This window comes from Arachis hypogaea, chromosome 8 (genome assembly GCF_003086295.3).
Source record: "Arachis hypogaea cultivar Tifrunner chromosome 8, arahy.Tifrunner.gnm2.J5K5, whole genome shotgun sequence".
Taxonomy (NCBI): domain Eukaryota; kingdom Viridiplantae; phylum Streptophyta; class Magnoliopsida; order Fabales; family Fabaceae; genus Arachis; species Arachis hypogaea.
The window spans coordinates 10,515,255-10,534,792 of NC_092043.1; the positions used below are offsets into that span (position 1 = coordinate 10,515,255).

At 36.0% G+C, this 19,538-nt stretch overlaps 1 protein-coding gene across 1 annotated transcript in view; it reads right to left on the reverse strand.

Annotated features, from left to right (window-relative positions):
• Positions 1 to 1,597: 1,597 nt before the first annotated feature.
• Positions 1,598 to 19,538, reverse strand: part of LOC112706048 (solanesyl-diphosphate synthase 1, mitochondrial) — a 30,897-nt gene continuing 12,956 nt past the window's right edge. The window contains exons 2-12 of the mRNA XM_025757137.3: positions 13,763 to 13,849; positions 12,906 to 12,986; positions 12,706 to 12,777; positions 12,334 to 12,468; positions 6,355 to 6,441; positions 5,859 to 5,930; positions 3,536 to 3,621; positions 3,158 to 3,290; positions 2,862 to 2,951; positions 2,560 to 2,658; positions 1,598 to 1,986 (exon numbers count right to left, since the gene is read on the reverse strand). Of these exons, the coding sequence (XP_025612922.1) occupies positions 1,810 to 1,986; positions 2,560 to 2,658; positions 2,862 to 2,951; positions 3,158 to 3,290; positions 3,536 to 3,621; positions 5,859 to 5,930; positions 6,355 to 6,441; positions 12,334 to 12,468; positions 12,706 to 12,777; positions 12,906 to 12,986; positions 13,763 to 13,849 (1,119 nt within the window). The 3' untranslated portion in view covers positions 1,598 to 1,809. The remainder of the gene's footprint in view (positions 1,987 to 2,559; positions 2,659 to 2,861; positions 2,952 to 3,157; positions 3,291 to 3,535; positions 3,622 to 5,858; positions 5,931 to 6,354; positions 6,442 to 12,333; positions 12,469 to 12,705; positions 12,778 to 12,905; positions 12,987 to 13,762; positions 13,850 to 19,538) is intronic.

The following is a 19,538-nucleotide window of genomic DNA, read 5'->3' on the forward strand; positions in this document are numbered from 1 at the left end:
TTAATTTCTGACTCTTTTCTTAGCCTCTGTTCACAGGTGTGTATGATGGGATTCATTGGCTTTGAGAAGTCTAATGTATATTTTCTTGTTTCTTAAGCCATCATTCATTACCTGTTTTCTTGTTCTCTGCATTAATGCTTCTTGGAGTCAAACCCTAAAATGGTTTTTGAGATTGACATCGTATACTAAAATCGTTTTTGAAATTCTAATCACCAATTACGTTTTCTGAGATTAAAAAAAGTGTACCATATTAGTCCCTGATTCATTTTCTATTAACGACGTGATGGCATAGTTTGATGACGTAGACTGTAAGTGACACGTATCACTCCATAATTTGATCATGTGTAATGGTAGAATGATGTGGTGACCAGTGATACGTGGCATGCTGATGTGAATGGTTGTGTCACGTGTCACGTTATTTGGCCACATGTCCATTTGTACCACGTGTCGCAATAGTATTCGTCCACGTGTCGTCCATTATGTCATCATTGTAGATACATCAAATTAGTCCTTTACTTCGTATTAAGTAACTCATTTTAGTCCCTGAAATTGAATGTCGTGCACCAAACTAGTCCTTTTACCAATTTTTTTCTCATTTTTTAAAATTTAAAATTTTCAATATCTTGAATGCACTAATTTTATTTCTATTTTTTCATATATCGTTTAAATACAAGTGCTTTCATAAAAAGTTTTAAGATTTTAGTTTTAATTATATAATTTTTTAATAATTTAATATTGGTAAATTTTGTAATATATAAGTATATTATTATAAAAAAATAATTATATGATTGATTAGACACATTTTTTTCATCAAAAAACATGTTTTTTAACAAGAAATCAATAATTAAAATAAATATTTTTTTGTTCTTATGAAATGCACGTTTTTGTTATGTGTAAATAAGTTAGATTGAAGACACTTCAAGCACCCTCACTATCATCTCCGACCTCTGCAGTCTAGATGAAGGAGGTCGAAGATGGTAATGAAAGAAGTTTGAAATGCTTTCATGTCAACTCCAAAACGGCAGTTAGGGGTATCCGCAAGAGAAAAAATATTTTATAAAAGCCTAAAAGAGGCCGGAGATGGTAGTGAAGGTGCTTGAAATGCTTTCACGGCTTCACGTCAATTCCAAGTCGGTAATTAGGGTATTTACGAGAGAAAAAATATTTTATAAAAGCATTTTTATTTGATTAACATGTGAAAAAATAGAACTAAAATTAATGCATTCAAAAATATTGAGAATTTTTTGAATTTATAGAAAAAAATAAGAAAAAATTGGTGAAAAAATTAGTTTGGTGCACGACATTCAATTTCAGGTACTAAAATGAATCACTTAATGCAAAATAAGGGACTAATTTGATGCATCTACAATAATGACATAATGAACGACACGTAGACGAATACTGTTGCGACATGTGGCACAAACGGACACGTGACACAACTATCTATATCAGCATGCCACGTGTCACTGGTCACCACATCATCATATCATTACACGTAGCCAAATCATGGAGTGACACGTGTCACTTACAGTCCACATCATCAAGCCATGTCATCACGTCATTAATAAAAAATGAGTCAGAGACTAATATAGTGCACTTTTGTCAATCTCAAGAACATAATTAATGCAATTGAAATATCAGGGACAATTTTAGTACACAACACTAATTTCAGGACTATTTTAGTTGTGACAGTGAATTTGTTTTTTATGTTCGTAATTAATTCAGCATCTTTGAAAAGCTTTCACTTATTACTACAACAACTAACCAACCAATTATATCAGTAACTTAAGTTACAAGTAAAGAGCTAAGCTAGTGACTAACAATGATTCTTTGAGTAAGATTTACAAGGGCTCTCCTTGATTTTTTTACTTCCTCGTCATCACTGTCTGGTAAGGAATCAATTGCTGCTACTGCAAGGTTAGCATGAATTACAGCCAGGTCTTTTGTCCTTTGTATACCTCTGCTCTTTCCAAGGTACCCAAGAGCCTATATTTGCAAATATAAAAATATAATTAAACATGTTACCGGGAAAAAAAGAGAAATTAAAATACATAATTATGAACTTTCCAAAGATAACCCTTATATATTTGTTGTTAAAATGACAAGCCTGCATGTCAACACCGCATGATGTAAAAATATGATATTATGATCAAAGAAAGAATGAAATGAACTTCAAATCAACCACTATAAATTATAATTAATGCCATAGCAGAACTTGCTACAGGTTAATACATCCGAAACTTTTTGAGGGGCCAAGAATCTTAGTATATCACATGCATACTTGCTCTTACTAAGTTACGTTATATGATAGTTGGAGGCTTCCTGGTACTTATCAATAATCTATTTAGCCTAAAACTTTTCATCCATTTCCTTCCCAATTCTTAATTAACCATAAGATAAAATTGGCGCAAGTATTTTTCATGCTTCTAAGCCCAGAGAATTTTTCACACGTTATTTCAATGGGGATACTATCATAATTGAGCTTTGTCTTAAGACAGGGTAATTTATTACTTTCCAAAGGGAGAAAATATTGATGAAATCAGTCACATATTAACTTACAATATCAACATTGTCAGGGTTGTCAAAGCCCTTATCAACAACTGCACGCAGCTGAGGGAACTCCTCCATTGCAAACAATATTGGAGCAGTTACAATTCCCTACCAAATCGGATCGATAGTGGGTCATAAGAACTCAGTGTCGAAGAAAGGCAGAAATCAAGTCATGGGAAACAAGAATGAACATGGATAATGCATTTGACAAAATGATCATATCGTGGATTCATATGCTTTCATCAAAATATTTTAAACTATATTAGATAAAAACTCAGGAATAATGAAGAAGCAGAAGTATTTGAAAGTACATGGCGAATGTCTGACAAAGAACCCTTTCCAAGGGAAGCCGATGTGCCTGTGAAATCAAGCACATCATCTATCAACTGAAATGCCAACCCCTACAAAAGAGGAAAGGGGTGGGGGGGTCAGATTATGTGCTGTCCAGAAAAAATAAATTCACCAACATTCACATATGAAACAAGCACTGGTATATAAAATGACGGGCACATCTTAAAAGGTTTGGTGCAATAACTTTCTTTCTGTAAGGACTCGGTATTTAAGAGTGTAATATGATACTTAAAAATGAAAACCCAGGAATACAAACCAAATTTTTTCCATAGTCAAAAGCAAGCATTGCAACTTCTGCTGTTTGGCCAGCTAGGACGGCTACTGCCTTGCAACTATTTGAAATCAATGATGCAGTCTTGTAATATGTCTTCTGCATATAATATTCCATACTGAAAATATAAACAATTCTTAGAAATCCAACAAACGCTTCCAAGACTTGCCCCTAATTGTGTAGTGCAAGAGAAAATCAATTAAACTTTACTATCTATCTAAGTAATAATTACATTGGGAAGTTTTTACACAAACCATAAGTAACTTGGATATAGTGGTACAAATTATGTAGAATGAATATAAACTTCCCATGTACAGAGACCATAGAAGCATAGTCGTCAGTCGTCACAAATACAATGCATACCTATACCGCTGATCTGCTGTCGTACTCATTTGCATGATCTCTCCTGTTACAAGATCATCTATAGCTCTTGCCACCAATGATACAACCTGCAGAAGTACAGTCCTTAGGTAAATATGTGGTGTATTTTCCTCATCCTTATATATATATATATATATATACAAAGGAGGCCCTAAGGCCGAAGAAGGAAAAAACTAGCAAGCTCTAGGAAAATACGTTCCACTACAATCAGCTAAAACCAGCAAGAAAATTTGGCTGGGGGTTTGTTCATAATAGGCTTCATGTTGCCTGAAGTTCAGAATGAGTTTGGCTAACCCATCAGCTACTTGATTGGCTTTCCGGTAAACATGTCTCCGCTCCACTCTCCAGTTACGACTAAGGAGATTAGATATCCATCTAATAATATGCGTTAGAGTAGGATGCTTATAGGGGGGTTTCTAATAATCTCAATAGCATCTTTGGAATCAGACTCAACAATAAGCTTCTTGATCCCCCTCTACCAAGCTATTTCCAGGCCTCGAAAAATGGCATTAATCTCTGCTTCAATAGCCGTAACCTTATCCATTTTCACAGCAAACCTATAGATCCATCCTCCAACCTCGTTCCTTATTACACCAGCACAATTGGCCAGACCAGGATTAACTTTAGACGCCCCATCAGTGTTCAGTTTGTACCAATTTTCCGGCGGAGGTGTCCAAACTATATTGATAGTACGGTGAAATCGGTCCTCCTTTGAATCACTCCAGACAACAGCCATATCAAGCAAAAACTTATTAATATTCTTCACTTTAATCCACACTGGGGGGGGGGGGGGGGGTTGGCATTATTATGCCAAAATTCATTTCTATACTTCCAAATCATCTAAGCTGTGATCATGAAAACATCTTGCCATCTCATATCACCGTTCTTCCCAAGATCCTTTTCAAGATTGACTCTTATCCAGTCCTTTAAGTTTAGAGTAAAGAACAGGTTTGTGGCCTGGGGATCTAGAAATTGCATCCAAAGACTAGATGCTCTGGGGCAATCCCTGATAGCATGCAGGGGTGTTTCGGCTTCACTGTTGCAGCAAAAGCAGGTCGGTTCACTACCATTGTTCCACCTAGCAACTCTGGACATGATTAAGAGACTATTATGGCACAGCTGCCACATAAAAAACTTAGCCCTTTGAATTCCTTTCCAATGCCAGATCCTTTTCCAAACAGGGTCATTTTGGAATTGATTCACAAACAAATGGTTATAGGTGTGTTTGATGGTGAACTCACCTTTAGGGTTGGGTCCCCAAAAAAGATCATCAACACCATCCATAGACTTCGGCGGGGGAAAGTTAGAAAGCTTGGCTATCATGTTCTCGGGAAGCACATGATGTTCCACTTTCCATTATCTTTAACATACCAGTTCAGGTTTCTTTCCGAGTCTTCATTAGTAACTAAAGGGGAAGCAAAAGTCTCAAGCTTGACTCCTTGTTCCAACCACTCATCCTTCCAAAAGTGAATTTTAGTTTCATCTCCAACAATGAAACCTGTGTTGCAAAGGATCTTTGGCCACCATTTAACAATATCCTTCCAAAGTGTCGAGTCCCCATTTTTGCACATGATTCCCTGAAGAGGATTGCACTCCATTCCATATTTTCCCCAAAGCACTCTGGTCTAAATCGAATCACGATCCACTAACAGATTCCAACCCCTCTTCACTATGAAAGCATCATTAACCAACTTAAGATCTCGAAATCCTAGCCTGCACACTCTTTAGGGGCAAGGATCTTGTTCCACCCTATGAGATGAGCTCTCTTAGTCTCCGGATTGTGCCCCCAGATGAAAGCTCTTTGCGCACATCCCAAATTACTACAAATGCTCTTCGGCAATTGCAGATGCTGCATAGGATACAATGCCATGGAGCCATCGATTGGGCAAGCGTGATTCTACCAGCCATAGAGAGGGTCATTGCTTTCCACCCTTGAAGCTTTGACTGAACTTTATCAGTAATATTGGCAAAATGGTTCTTATTGATTCTCACTCCTTGAATATTAGCCCCTGATATCTACTAATGTCTCTCATTTCACAAAAACCACTTCTAGACGAAATGTTCTGTCTGGTCTGAACAGAAACATTTTAGAGAAATAGATGTTGCTCTTGTTCTGATTAATTCTATGGCCAGAAGCATCACAAAATGATCCCATAATCTCCATAACCGTTTCCAGTTGATTGACCGAAGTCTCAGCAAAAAGAATAAGATCGTCCGCGAACATAAGATGGGAAATGGGCGGACTCATCTTTATACTTTTACAGTTTACTATACAAAATATCAGCCACACGCCTTTGGGCCTTACCTCTGTGTTCTGCAAAGAAGCCAAAGCAACAACAGCCCTAGAGAGCAAAAAATTCCCCGTCAACACTGCCAACTGCATCAAAAGTTATAAAAAAGAAAGATAAAGACAAACTACCAAAATCGCTCTTGAATTTGGAAAAAAAAAAAACTCCTATTTTTGTTTACGTTAAAAATATCCTCAAAAATATTTTAAACACGACAAAAATACCAACCGATAAATATATATTTTCAAAAAGTTCCTATAAATTTTAGATTAATACATAAATGGTTTGTCAAATATAAAAATTATTTGTCATTTATAAAAAGTACTTTTGTTTATTTTTATCACGTTTTATATTTTAAGAATATTTTCATCATTATAAAAAATGGATGATATTTTTGTAAGTGTTATAAAAAATAGAGAACAATTTTAGTTGTATCAACTGTGGAAATATCATTAAACATTTGAGAATAAATCGAAAATACTATGCAGCTAATATGATCGAAACTCAATATACCTTATTGCCCATTACAATATTTAATGAACTAATACCACGTCTCGTGTCTGCATCATCCAGAATATCATCATGAAGAAGACTAGCCACCTGTGGCAAATTATAACACCATTAGTTTGGCAGAAATCCAAAATCCTCTCCCCCAAAAAAAACCTCTCAAAACAAATAAATAAACTTAATATTATAGCCACGGTTTTTTTTGGGAGGAGGGGGTGAAGTCAAACTGCAACAAAACAACTAATTTAATATCACTGAGTGCTTTTCTCAAAAACTTAAGAGACAGTAACTCATTCATAATAGAAGAGCAGGAGGCAGCCATTTTTTAAGACAGAAGTGCACAAAAGGTAATTTTATGGTTTTATTAGGGGAAAATAGAAAGACCAGGAGAAATGATCATGTATGGCTTGAATGAAAAGTTTTTGATTGACATAAAAAAAACAACAATTAACGCATAAAGTGATTAAACTAAAATGGATGAAGATGTAAATAAAATAAAATTCATGCCAGATGGACAAAATGGAGGCATGCTATCTTTTGAGATTATTTAATAACAAAAATTTCCACTAAAGCTTAAGGATAGATTTCACTCCACAACTGTCTAATCATTGCAATATGGGAGTGAAGATTGTTCGGTAAAAAATAACAAGAAAATAAATTATACATTAGCTATGAAAAAGTAGCGGTATTTTTGTTGAATATTATTATTTGAGGTATTTTGTAGTCTTGTGGATGTTCAGAGTTGTCCTGACACAATACAACACAATACGTAGAGAATGTGTTGATAGAGATTTCTTGCAGCTTTTAAAAGATTCGTGACTACTTTTGAAAATGTGGTGTGCCGAGAGCAACACACAGCGAGCGTGTTGACAAAGAATCCTCGCAACTTTTCAGAGATTTGTTATTGTTTTTGGACATGTGGCACATATGGAGCAATATGCAGGGAGCGTGTTGACTACTCTGTGTCATAGATTCCTTATAACTTTTTAGAGATTCTTCATTGCTTCTCGCCATGTGGTGTGCCACGAGTAACACACAAGAGACGTGTTGACTGTGTTGCCTACATGCAGGAGACAAGTATGCTCCAGGAACAGCAGCACGATGAAGACTCCGCCCTTTAAATTTGCTCAACAAGCTCCTTTGGTTTGTATGCAATAATACATTCACCTTTTTACCAAACTACTACCTCTGAAGAGAAGAAACAAAGAATAGGGAGAGAACGTAAGAAAGAAAGATTAGGGAGAGAGGCAAAAACATTGAGTGTTGAGTTTAGGGAGTTTAGTGTATTTAGAGTAAGATTTATACATAAAAAAATGATAAACATGTGTTTAACAAAAATGGTACGTGATTATACAATATTGGAAGAACATATTATCAACTGAGAAACTCTCGGAGATCAACAACTTTTAGAGTGAATTATCAACCCGGCCTCTGACCATTTCGCAGAATGACAAAGCAACCCCTGACGAATAAAGCAATCCACTTCGGTCCCTGTCCCATACCTCCGCGACACAAGGCGGTCTCTGTGGGTGGATCTCCGGTAACTATGATCGGAAAACGCTGAGCTGGCATGGTGAGCGTGTGTTAGCTTGTTGATGTGGATGACACCTCAAATGGTCAGGGGGTTAATTATCTCCATCTACCTCAAATGGTCAGGGGTTTAATTGTTCCCAGCCACGTCAACCAAAACAACCTTTCTCTTCCATCTTTGCTCAACTGCTATGCCGGAATGGAGAAACAACCACCACCGCCCACCTCCGCCATCCCCAACCAACCTCCTCCATCCTCAGCCATAGTTGCCACCATGTCGAAGCCTGTATAAGACTAATATACAACCCTACAATAGCCTCGAGGAGGATGTTTCCGGCGGCAAGGAAGGCAATGAAGTCACCAAGCTCGATGCGGAGGAAGGAGAAAGAGCCGCCGGCGACAAGGACGACGACTGCGAACTCGGTGTAGCAGAGGGCAGAGAGGAGGGCGGAGAAGCCAGAGATGGCGTAGTTGAGAACGATGGAGGGACCGACGTCGGTGCGGGCCTCCTGGCTGGTGATTACGAAGATTTTGGAGCTGATGACCAAGCCGAAAGCGAGCCGAGTGAGGTCCCAGGCGGTAAGGCAGCGGCGCATGGGATTCTCGCTAGTGTGAGGGAGGACGTTGAGCTCGTTGTTGTCAGAGGAGCGGCTGAGGAGGCGATCCCTTAGACGGGGACACGCGGAGGCAAAGGCGCCCCGGTAGGTGGTGAAGCTCTAAAATGAGGGCTCCGGAAAGAAGTCTTGCTTACTCCACCGCCAGTAGCTTTGGGTGTGGGCGTTGGGGATGGCCGGAGGTGGGCGGTGGTGGCGGTTCCTCCATTCCGGCGTAGCAGTTGAGCGAAGATGGAAGAGGGAGGTCGTTTACCCTCACCATTTGAGGTGGATGAGGACAATTAACCCCGTGACCATTTGAGGTATCCACGTTTGTAGCATTCGTCCACATCATCAAGGTAACACACGTTCACCGTGCCAACTCAGCGTTTTCCGATCGTAGTTACTGAAAATCCACCCACAGGGGCCGCCTTGTGTCACGGAGGTATGGGACAGGAACCAAAGTGTATTGTTTTATTCGTCAGGGGCTATTTTGTCATTCTGCGAAATGATCAAGGGCTGGGTTGGTAGTTCACTCCAATATTTAACAGTTTTGGCCATTATTTAGCCAAACATAAACATTAAATTGTCTTTAACAAATAAATTTTATTAATTCATGTGTACAAATTCTGAAAAATATGGATGCAAACTGTTGATATTATTTTAGTTTGTAAGTTCTTTTTATTTTTTGGTTAATATTATTTTTTGCAAATTATTTTTCTATCATATTATTTTAATTTAATTTGTAATTATTAGAATTGATAAATATTAATAAATATTTTTAAAAAAGTTCTATTATAATATGATTATTTTTTGTTATAGTATTAGTTTATTTTAATTTATAATTATTAAAATTAATAAATAATATAAATGTGATTATTTTTCTGTTATAATGTTATTTTATTTTAATTTATAATTATTAAAATTAATAAATAATATATATTAATAAATAAATTTTTTCTGATTCTTTGTTATAGTATTATCATTTTTCAAAAATAATATTATTTTATTTTAATTTGAAATTATTGAAATTAATAAAATAAATAATATAATAATTAATAAATATATTTAATTTTAATATTTTTAAAATATTATTAATTCTAATATTTGTGTAATTAATAAATATCTTTTGGTTGTACCAGGCTAACAAGGACAGATCCGTAAACTTGATTCACCGGAGATGTGACATCCGGTTACTGATAACGCCTTACAGACAATGGGGTTCTACCAGGTTAATCGAAAGGTGGATACTTGAGATTCACGCATTCATATTTTTAGTGAGTGAAGTTACGGTGACACTCAAAGAAAGACACATTAATATGGCCTACCGATTAATGGAGAGGTTGTGACTGGATAGATAGATAGTAGTAAGGACTTCTTAGTCAACCAGAGCATAACGATTTTTGGCAGTGAACCCACTGTCAGTAGTTCCTTCAAATGTTACATAAAGCTGTCATGGATTTGCTATATCAAAGTCGTCTCTCCTAACAACGTTTCTTCGTAAATTATTAAGAAAAGAATACCAGGAATCAGCAGTCTCATCCTCCCCGATAGAAAAAGCAATCAGTACAATATTTTGGTTCTCATCTTGTGCAACTGCAACCAAAAGAACACCTTTATAATTTTTGTAAAGGGGTGTGCCGTCAACCTAAACCAGAGGCTTACAATGCCGGAACGCTTTAGTGCATGGATTGAAACTTCAGAATATCTGGTGAATTATCTTGACATCTTCCACCTCTACACTCCTGTTATACAGGGGTTGTATTTCTTTTTGGACAACTGAGCCAGGCATATAAACCATTACCATGCGCCAAAATGATAAAACTTGATAAGATTCTTTCTAGCCACCAAAAACTTTTTCGATCAACTTTTGCTTTACTAACCAAACCTTTCGATAACTGATGGTGTAGTTGAACTTGGACTAGACTTCCGCAATCATAGATTTTATCTTTAAGGATGGGTCAGTTTCAACCAATGGCCTTATAGCCTTAGGAATCATGTCTGAGTCCGAGTTGGAATAATCCTGTGAAATCGTTCCCATGGTGCACGTGTGTCTCCTGGTATATTTTCGTATCTCCTAACACCCTTTCTTCCGTCTCAAGCTGGCTCGGATAAGTTGCATTTTGCATAAAACGTCAGACTCATAAATACTGTAATCGACTCCTCTGAAGATAGTATATTTACTAATTGCCGCGATGATCAACTTTTTAAAACTGTATTCCATTCTGATCTTGAACTCCCCATCATCAGAATCAGTAACACATATAGAAAAAGTGTTGTCATTTACCGATTGATCCAAAATATAAATTAAAAAAAAGTATTCTTCACTCCTCACATATCTATGTTCACATATTTGGGGAATTCTGATGTATGCATGGCGTCAAGATTCAAGATACACATAAAAGATGGAACATCCATGAATTGACTGACTGTGGGTGGAGCTACCACATTTTCCACCACTGCCTCCCTCATCACTATCCTCATCCTCGTCATCGATTTCGTAGGTAACTTCAAAGTCCTTTTCGTTGTCACTGTTCATTCCTTCATACACTTCAATTCTGTCATCTTCTATGTCTGAGTCATGTTGAATCCTATCCACAATTATATGTTTAAACTCAACATACAACTCAATCTTTAACTTTTGCACCTGAGTCTACTGGCGAATATGAAACATATACTAAATACTTACTTCGTCAATGATCGGTATAATATCAAACTGTATTAGGCCATCAAATATGATAACAAAACTCTTGTACATAATATTGCATATCTTCTTTAAGATATCACTCTTTATGTTTTGACAGAGACCGTACAGTAGCTCCGCGAACGTCATAGTGTATGGAACCACAAAAAAAAAAACGGATTCTCACACGCAAAACTCATTCCTCGTGTATTTTCTATAATCTCACCATTGTGATATACGATTATATTTGCAGTATCCTCCCATCACACCAACAACACACTAAAACAACTCTCTCACAATGAAGTAAAATGGTAACGAGTTTCACTTTTATAGGCAGAACACCCGACACACAAGTCACGTGTTGAAATCGGATCAAATCAACACCCTGCGTGTTGCCTGGCTGCTCTGCTCGCCATGTGTGTAAGACGCCCCTGTGTGTTGGCCTCAAGCTCACCACGTGTCCAATACTCGTCTTACGTGCTAACTCATCAGCACGCCTCCTACGTGTTGGTCCTGCTCCATTTGCAATGTCCACCCACCTATAATTACACTAAAATTGCCCATTCCAGCCAAAACACCACAAATTTTTCCATATAAAAGAAAATAAGTCTTATAAATGGTGTAAATTGCTATATGGTTCACAATAAAACACTATGGTATTATCTAATCCATATAGCCAACTCCACCTTATGGAGAGAAAAAAAAAGGCTTAGTTGCTTTTCTTGTTGTTTATGCACTCCCTAATTAAAAAATTTTAAATGGTTTAAAGATCCAAGTTAAAACTAAAAAAGTATAAAGACTTAATTATAAATTTGATAAAACTATACAACCAACAGGATAATTAAACCAAAAATTATCTATCTCTCAGCCTAAAAAAATATGCATTTTCCCTAAAAACAACTATAACCTGCAGGCAAAGATCATAAATACAATTCCATGTTTGTTCAAACTTAAGTACAAGATATTTCTTCTTCCAATTCTGACTACAAATCAATGAACTTAATAAGTTCAGATTTATCTGTTTTATATTTCATAGGAATTCCATCATACAATCATAAGCCAAAGAAAAAATATAGATCAATAACCAACTACCATGTAAGTTCTATTTATTCTTAAGAGAATCAACATTGTCAAAAAAAATATATTTATTTAATATAGCATATTTTTTGAAGGACTCACATGGATCATCTCAATTATTTGAGCGATGCATTGCTGTCTTGTGCGTAGATCTGTCGCAACACTGCCTCCTTGGTCAAAATGATGAGGTGGTTTGGGTGTTGATAGTTTTAATGCTGTTGACATTAACAATAAAACCTGTAGAGATATCCATACATCAACCATAAGCATCAAGGACAACAGAAAACATGTTGCTGCCAAATTCACTTTCCACATAAAATTGGAATTTAGTTTGAAAAGCCTAGTCCATCGCACAGTCTAACCATTTAGGTTTCCCAAATATTTACGAATTCCAATATTATAAAACAAAGAAGAAAACAATTTTTGGATAAGAGATTAAAAATTAGATCAGATTACAACTAACACTATTCTTACAGTTGGACGAAATCTTTTTCCTTCAACCCCCACTCTGAAGAAGTATTCAGCACTTAAGAAAAGCTTAGGAACCTGTCATGATATTCAATTTCACCATGAGCTACACCTGACTTTAAACAGAAATAAATTTTGAATTTTTTTTTTTTACTTCCAAGCATATACATTAAAAGTAAAGAACAAACTTACAAACAGCTTAATACCTCAGCAACTACCATTGCTCGCAAGTTGTTAGCAACAAATGATAGTTCATCAGCAACCATGGAAAATGGATCAAATTTATCCTGAGAAGTAACATTAGTGCATATGTCTCAATAGAAGATAAGAGTGTGAAAATCATTGCAAAATGCAAGATTGAAGAGACATTCCCAACTAAATTCTTAAAAGGAATGATGAATTAGTTAACCTGTACTAGTCGAACCAGTTTAAGCTTCTCTGGATAACATTTAAAGTTATGGATATCCTAAGAGTAAAATTTATAAATAATGCAGCAACTCAAATAGATTTTTCATATTTTGTTCTGCAATGTAGAAGCTTTTATGTAAAGAAAGTGAAATGATATAGCTTTAAACCTAGAGTAAATTCCCATAATGGTTTTTGAAATTTACGGTATTATCCAATTTGGTCCGCAAAGTTTTAATTTCACTATAGTGGTCTTTCACATTGAACTCCAGCACTATAGTGATCTTTGGGCATCTTTCGTGACGACTTAGTTGTTTCAGTGCTTATGTGACTATCATGTGTCACATTAGAATATGCAACAACTTGTTTAACTGGTAAAATTATAATTTGGATCCAATTTAATCTCCCCTCTCTATTTAACGTTCATAAGATTTGGGAAGAATCAAAGAATATTAGGACTAAATAGAGAGGGAGGGATCAAATTGGATACAAATTGTAATCTCGCCAGCTAAGCTAGCCCTTTGTACACTCTAACATGGCACACGAAACACGATAGCTACAACACTAAAATAGCTAAGACCAACGTGAAAATGTACCCTTTAAACCTATAAGCAATGGGATTCAGAACAGTGTTAGAAGTATGCATAAATGAACTAACCTCAGAAATGGAGCGGCTTTTTTGATGGATTTGATATCTACTACAATGCAATGCTGGCAAACCCTTTGTAAAAACAAAACTTCTGACCTGCATCTCACAATTGAAGCATTAGTAAAGTAAATTTCTCCAATTGCTCTGTTAATCAACCAAATTTCAATAGCATCAATCTTCCGCAGCCATAATATTTTAAAACTAACACAAACTGTAAAACCACTGAAAATAAATCTCCATAATTGGTAATTCATAATTCACTGGTCTAACCCTCCACGTACCCCTGACCCCTGTAGCAAGAACCATTATTCATGATTCGCTTCACATCAATTTCAAATTAATGAAGAAATAAGAACCGACAAAAATTATCTAGTGATGATGTACCTAGCAGTCAGCATCAATTTACCCAGGGGCGAAGCTACGTTTTTTTTTCTGAACATGATAGGGCCGGACAGACCCGACTCTAAAGACCCACTACCCCATATTCAAACTGTTCCCTCTCTCCAGTCCAAGAAAAAAAAAACAAAAACGGTTCCCCCTCTCTCCACTCCCTCCCTAAACGAAACTCTGGTTCTACAACAACACTGTCACTGAACTCACTAAGACGACTAGCTACGTTGATTAATTTTACTTGTAAATTTTTTTTGTTTGTTTTTTTCGGTATCATCCAATCTGATAGGTCAAATACTGAGTTCGGTTTGTGACTGGCTAATAAGTTGCTGCAAGCATAAGACGGGATTCGAACTTGCGACATTTGCATAAACAGACTAGTAAACTAACCATTGGATTAATCCACAAAAAAATAAAAAATAAAAAAGTTAGTATACTTATAAAAATCGAACCGGATGAAACAGTTTAACAAAAAAAATCAGTGAATTAGACTTTTATCTAATTTGGTTTGATATTTCCACCGTTTAAAATAAAGAGAATCGATCAAACTAATTTGAACCGAACAAAATATGTGTGACTCGCTACTAAATCGAATCGGTCAAATCATGGTCAACTGCGCTAATGTCAACATGCAGCAACAAGGATTCGAAACCGTGCCCATGAGCCTTATTAAAATGCCTCTTTACTCAATTATCTTTTTACTACATTATGTGTTTATAATATTATATATTAAAACCTAGTACAACTTTAAAAAATAGTTTTTATTTGTTATATATATTTGTACATATAAAATATATATGTTATATAAGAATTCATATTATATTATAATTATATAATTTAATTAGATTAAACTTAAGTTATATAAAATATTTATTTTATCTTTTAATAATAATTTTGTATTTTTTATTCTTATTATTAATATTTTTATTTTATTATAACTTTAAATATTTATTTTATTAGAATTTATATCATTACTAAAATAAATATTAAATATTTTAAATATTTACATATTAAAATATTAGTGAATGTATATGTTCTGGCAAGGATACTCTTCTCTGAGATATAGCTCGGCTTTGTTCTTTCCGTCACGACGATGTCTCGGTCCAAAAGCATAGCATCCTTGCGAACTTGAACCCGAGCGTAGTATCTGCAAAAAAGACTCCGACGCTCAGGTCAGTGGGAGATTACTTGAATAAAGTGAGTAATCAATGAGGTGTTTCAGTGGGTTGTTTCATGATCTGCCCTGTATCGTCGGCCCTCAATTTGATTTATAGTTCGTGCAAGGTTGAATTATTCCTTGGTTGGTACCGAGATCTTCGTGGCCAACGTCAGTGCGAGATATTTACTTCTATATGTATACCCCATGTTTTACTGGGCTTTATCTGAAGTTTTCTTTTACTGACTTTCAGTGTAAGGTTTTGACCCAGCTTAGTTGCGCTCCATCGCAGTTGCATCCCAATTCTTGGGCATTCCTTCGAGTGTTTGAGTGTCTAATGTACTTTTTGAATTTTCCTGTTTCTCTTAACATCTTTCTTTCGTTGTTTCAGTCAAAAATTTTAAATCGATATTTGTTAAGGTTCGGTCCTTGGAGACTGAATACCCATTTTATTTAGATAACAAGTTGATAGAGAGGTTTCCGTTGTATTGGTGTCTGGAACCGTTGCAGATTTTGAAAGTCGTAGAGAGGAGTGAGGAGGAAAATATGTTTTTGGAATATGTAATAGAATGTTTTGTTGAGGGTGAGTGCTTATCTATTCCGGAATTGTTGATATTTGATAGAGAAAACGACAAACAAGGGTTGGAGGCTTATATAGGTAATGCATGTGGTTTTTAGGTTTTTATCTGTATTGTTTTGGCTACTGATATTTTTTTGTTTTGTAGGTGGACGTGTGCCAAATTTGAACAGTTCTCGTCTTCAATCTTATTTGAAGAGGAAAGGCAAGAAGGGTGTGAGCAGATCGGGCATTGTGAGGGAGGTGGAGGGGGGAGATGCCACTTTCTGTAGTGCTCAGGTTCCTCCTTCTCCCAAAAGGAGGAAAATGGATTCTGAGAAGTCTCTTGAGTTTTTGTCTGAGGGGGATTATGATACCGGAGATAAGCCGGCTTTTGAGAGGCAGAGGAAGCTTCATGGATTCATAGATGGTGTGAATCCTCAATCTGTTTGGAGTGAAAAGTTTCCTTTTTTTGAGCTTGCTGATCGAGTGTCCTGATAAACCCCATTTTTAAGGTTTATCTTGTGTTGAATTTAGTGGATTTTATCAACTTTTCCCACATTTATTCACTAAAATAGCATGGATTTGTAATTCTTTCTAATTTGTGATTAAGAGTTAAAACATACTTTTTAGGCCTTTAAATTGCTAATTTTAATTCACTTTAATTCTATTCGATGCCTTGATATGTTTGTTGAGTGATTTTAGATTTTTAAGGCAAGGATTGGAAAGAAGTGAAGAGAAAAGCATGCAAAGTGGAGAATTCATGAAGAAATGAGAATTTGCAGAATTCAGGGCGACGCGTATACGTGGCCCTTGCGTATGCGTGGGGAGGACATCTACCAGGCAACGCATATACGTGGCCCATGCGTATATGTGGGGAGGAAATCTGCCAGGCGATGCGTACGCGTGACAAGCGGCATGTGACCAACTTAAAGGCAATACGCTGGGGGCAATTTCTGAGCTATCCAGGCCCAAATCCAACTCATTTCTAAAGCTATTAAAGGCTGAATTCAAGATGGATCAAGGGGAGAGTAATTAGATAGTGTAGAAATCATGCTTTAGGTTAGTTCTAGAGAGAGAAGCCCCCTCTTATTTCTAGAAATTAGGGTTCTTAGTTTGATTTCATCTTAGATTTATGATTTAATTCTTATTTTCAATTAGTTTTTCTTGAAATTTCTTGTTCCTACATCTTTGTTCTCTTAGTTTACATTGTTAATTTTTCTTTTATGTCTCTTTTTAGTTTATGAACACTCTTGTTAATTTCAATTTCTTTTGATGCAATTTTATATTTTATGTTCTTTTAATGCTTGTTTGAGTTATTGTTGTTATTTTCTTGCATTGGGTAGTTTTAGATTTTATTATTTTTGCAATTTAATATGCTTTTACGTTTATGCACACCAAGTATTTGACAAAATGCTTGGCTTAGGTTTAGAGTAGATTTTGTGCATTCTTGGCTTGAAAAGAGAAATTATGTGCTCTTGAATCATTAATACCCAACTTATGTTGGTGATCTAGAGTTGTTAGTTAATATTGTTTTCATAGATGCTAATCTTTTGCTAATTTAATTAGTAAGTTGATTAAAACTTATGGATTGAGATTAACTAGTCTTATTTGATTTTCTCCCAATGTTAGAGATAACAAAATAGGATTATCTCTTGGTGATTATTGTGTTATGATTAATGACTAGGATAGAAAATCTAGATTCTCATCCTTGCCATGAAGGCCTCTTTATTATTTGTTATCTTTAATTATTTGATTTACTTTCTTGTCATTTAAATTCTTGCATTTTTAATTTCTTGTTTTATCAACCCACCCCGTGAAACTCATAACTAATAATTGAGCATTCGATTGTAATTCCTAGGGAGAATGACCTGGGAGCAATAATCTCGGTTATTTTTATTGGGTTGAACTTGTGACAACCAAAATTAAACTTTGATTGAAGGTTATTTGTCAGTTTGGAACTATACTTGCAACGAAGTGATTTCTTTTACCAAGAAGAAATTCTAAACCGACGGTAACCTTCCATCAAGTTTTTGGCGCCATTGCCGAGAAATTGCAATGTGTGCTTGTTATTGGTTATTGTATATATATGAATATTATGAATATGTTTGTCTTTTGCTTTTTTGTTAGTTGTTACTAGTTTTAGGAGTTTATTTTCATCATTTCTTGTTAGCGATGGGAAAAATTGTTTAGGTTTTTGTGTTATTTTCTTTTCTTTGTTATTGTTTGTTTTCACGAATGCATGTTTGTGACTGTCGTTTGGTTTCTGTTTGTAGATCATTGCATTTCGTTTACTGTATGTTGGTTGTGTTATCGAGCTCTTGGGTGCAAAGCAGCAAGTGACTGTTGATAAGGTCGCCAGCCTTGAACGTTTTGTTAAAGAGCAAGAGAATGTAATTATAGATGCTACTTCTAAGATGAAGGAAAGAGAGGAAGAGATTTCTCAGCTCCAAGATCAAATCCATTTGTTGCAGAGTCAAATGAAAGATAGTGATAAGGTCAAGGGCGAGTTGACCCTTCGCATTCATGAACTTGAAGATGAGGGGTTGGAGATGTTTGCCGCTGGTTTGGATCGTGCTGTCAGTTAGGTGCTTGTGTTTTCTCCTAAGTTTGATGTTGGAAGGCTTGATGTGACGAAGATCGTGATTAATGGACAACTTGTAGAGGTCGAGGCGGGAGAGGGTCATGTTGAGAATGTTCCTCCCCCTGTTGAAAAAGTTAATATTTTTAATTTGAAAAACATGATTTTCTTTGTTTTGGTATTGTAGTTTGGATACTGATCTTTGAATCGGTTTTGTTTTTGGAATACTTTATCCAACTCTTGATTTGTTGGTTCGCCATTACTGACTGACAAAGTATAGTTTGTTGCAATAAACAGAGAGAGAAAAAGAATTAGATTTATTTGTATGTGAAAAGTACCTCTCAGCTTTTGAAAGGTGTGGGGGTGGTCGGCCTCGTTAAAACCTGCCCACGCCACTTTACAATAATAGATTAATTATAGTAGATCTTCAGAGATGAGATATTCTAAGTGTTGGGGAGGGTTGTTCCTTCCAGTGTTTCCAAACAATACGCCCCTTTTCCAATGACTTTGGAAATTTGGAAGGGGCCTTCCTAATTAGCAGCTAATTTTCCATGTCCTGGGGATTTCCAGACTTCTTCTATTTGTCTTAGCACCAGGTCTCCTTCCTTTAGAGTTCTCGGTCGAACTTTCTTACTATACTGCTTTTTCATGGCTGTTTGTATAAATCTTTGTCTAAGCAGGCATCAGTCTTCGCTTATTATATCAAGCTCGGCTGATCTGGCTTCTATATTGGCATTTTTGTCAAAGTACTCGGTCCGAGTTGACCTCTGACCTACTTCAATAGGAATCATACAGTCCATGCCATATACTAATCAGAACGGGCTTTCTTTCGTTGTCTATTGCGGTATTGCGTTATAAATCCACAATATTTCTGGTATGAGTTCGGCCCAGCACCCCTTAGCATCTGTTAGATTTTTCTTTAAGGCCTATAAAATGACTTTGTTTGCGGCCTCTGCGAGCCCGCTACTTTGGGGTGCTCGACAGAGGAAAAATGATGTTTGACATGAAGGTTAGTTAAAAACGAAGCTATTTTCTTATCAGTGAATCGCCAACCATTGTCAGAAATAATTTCCATAGGCAAACTATATCTACATATAATAAA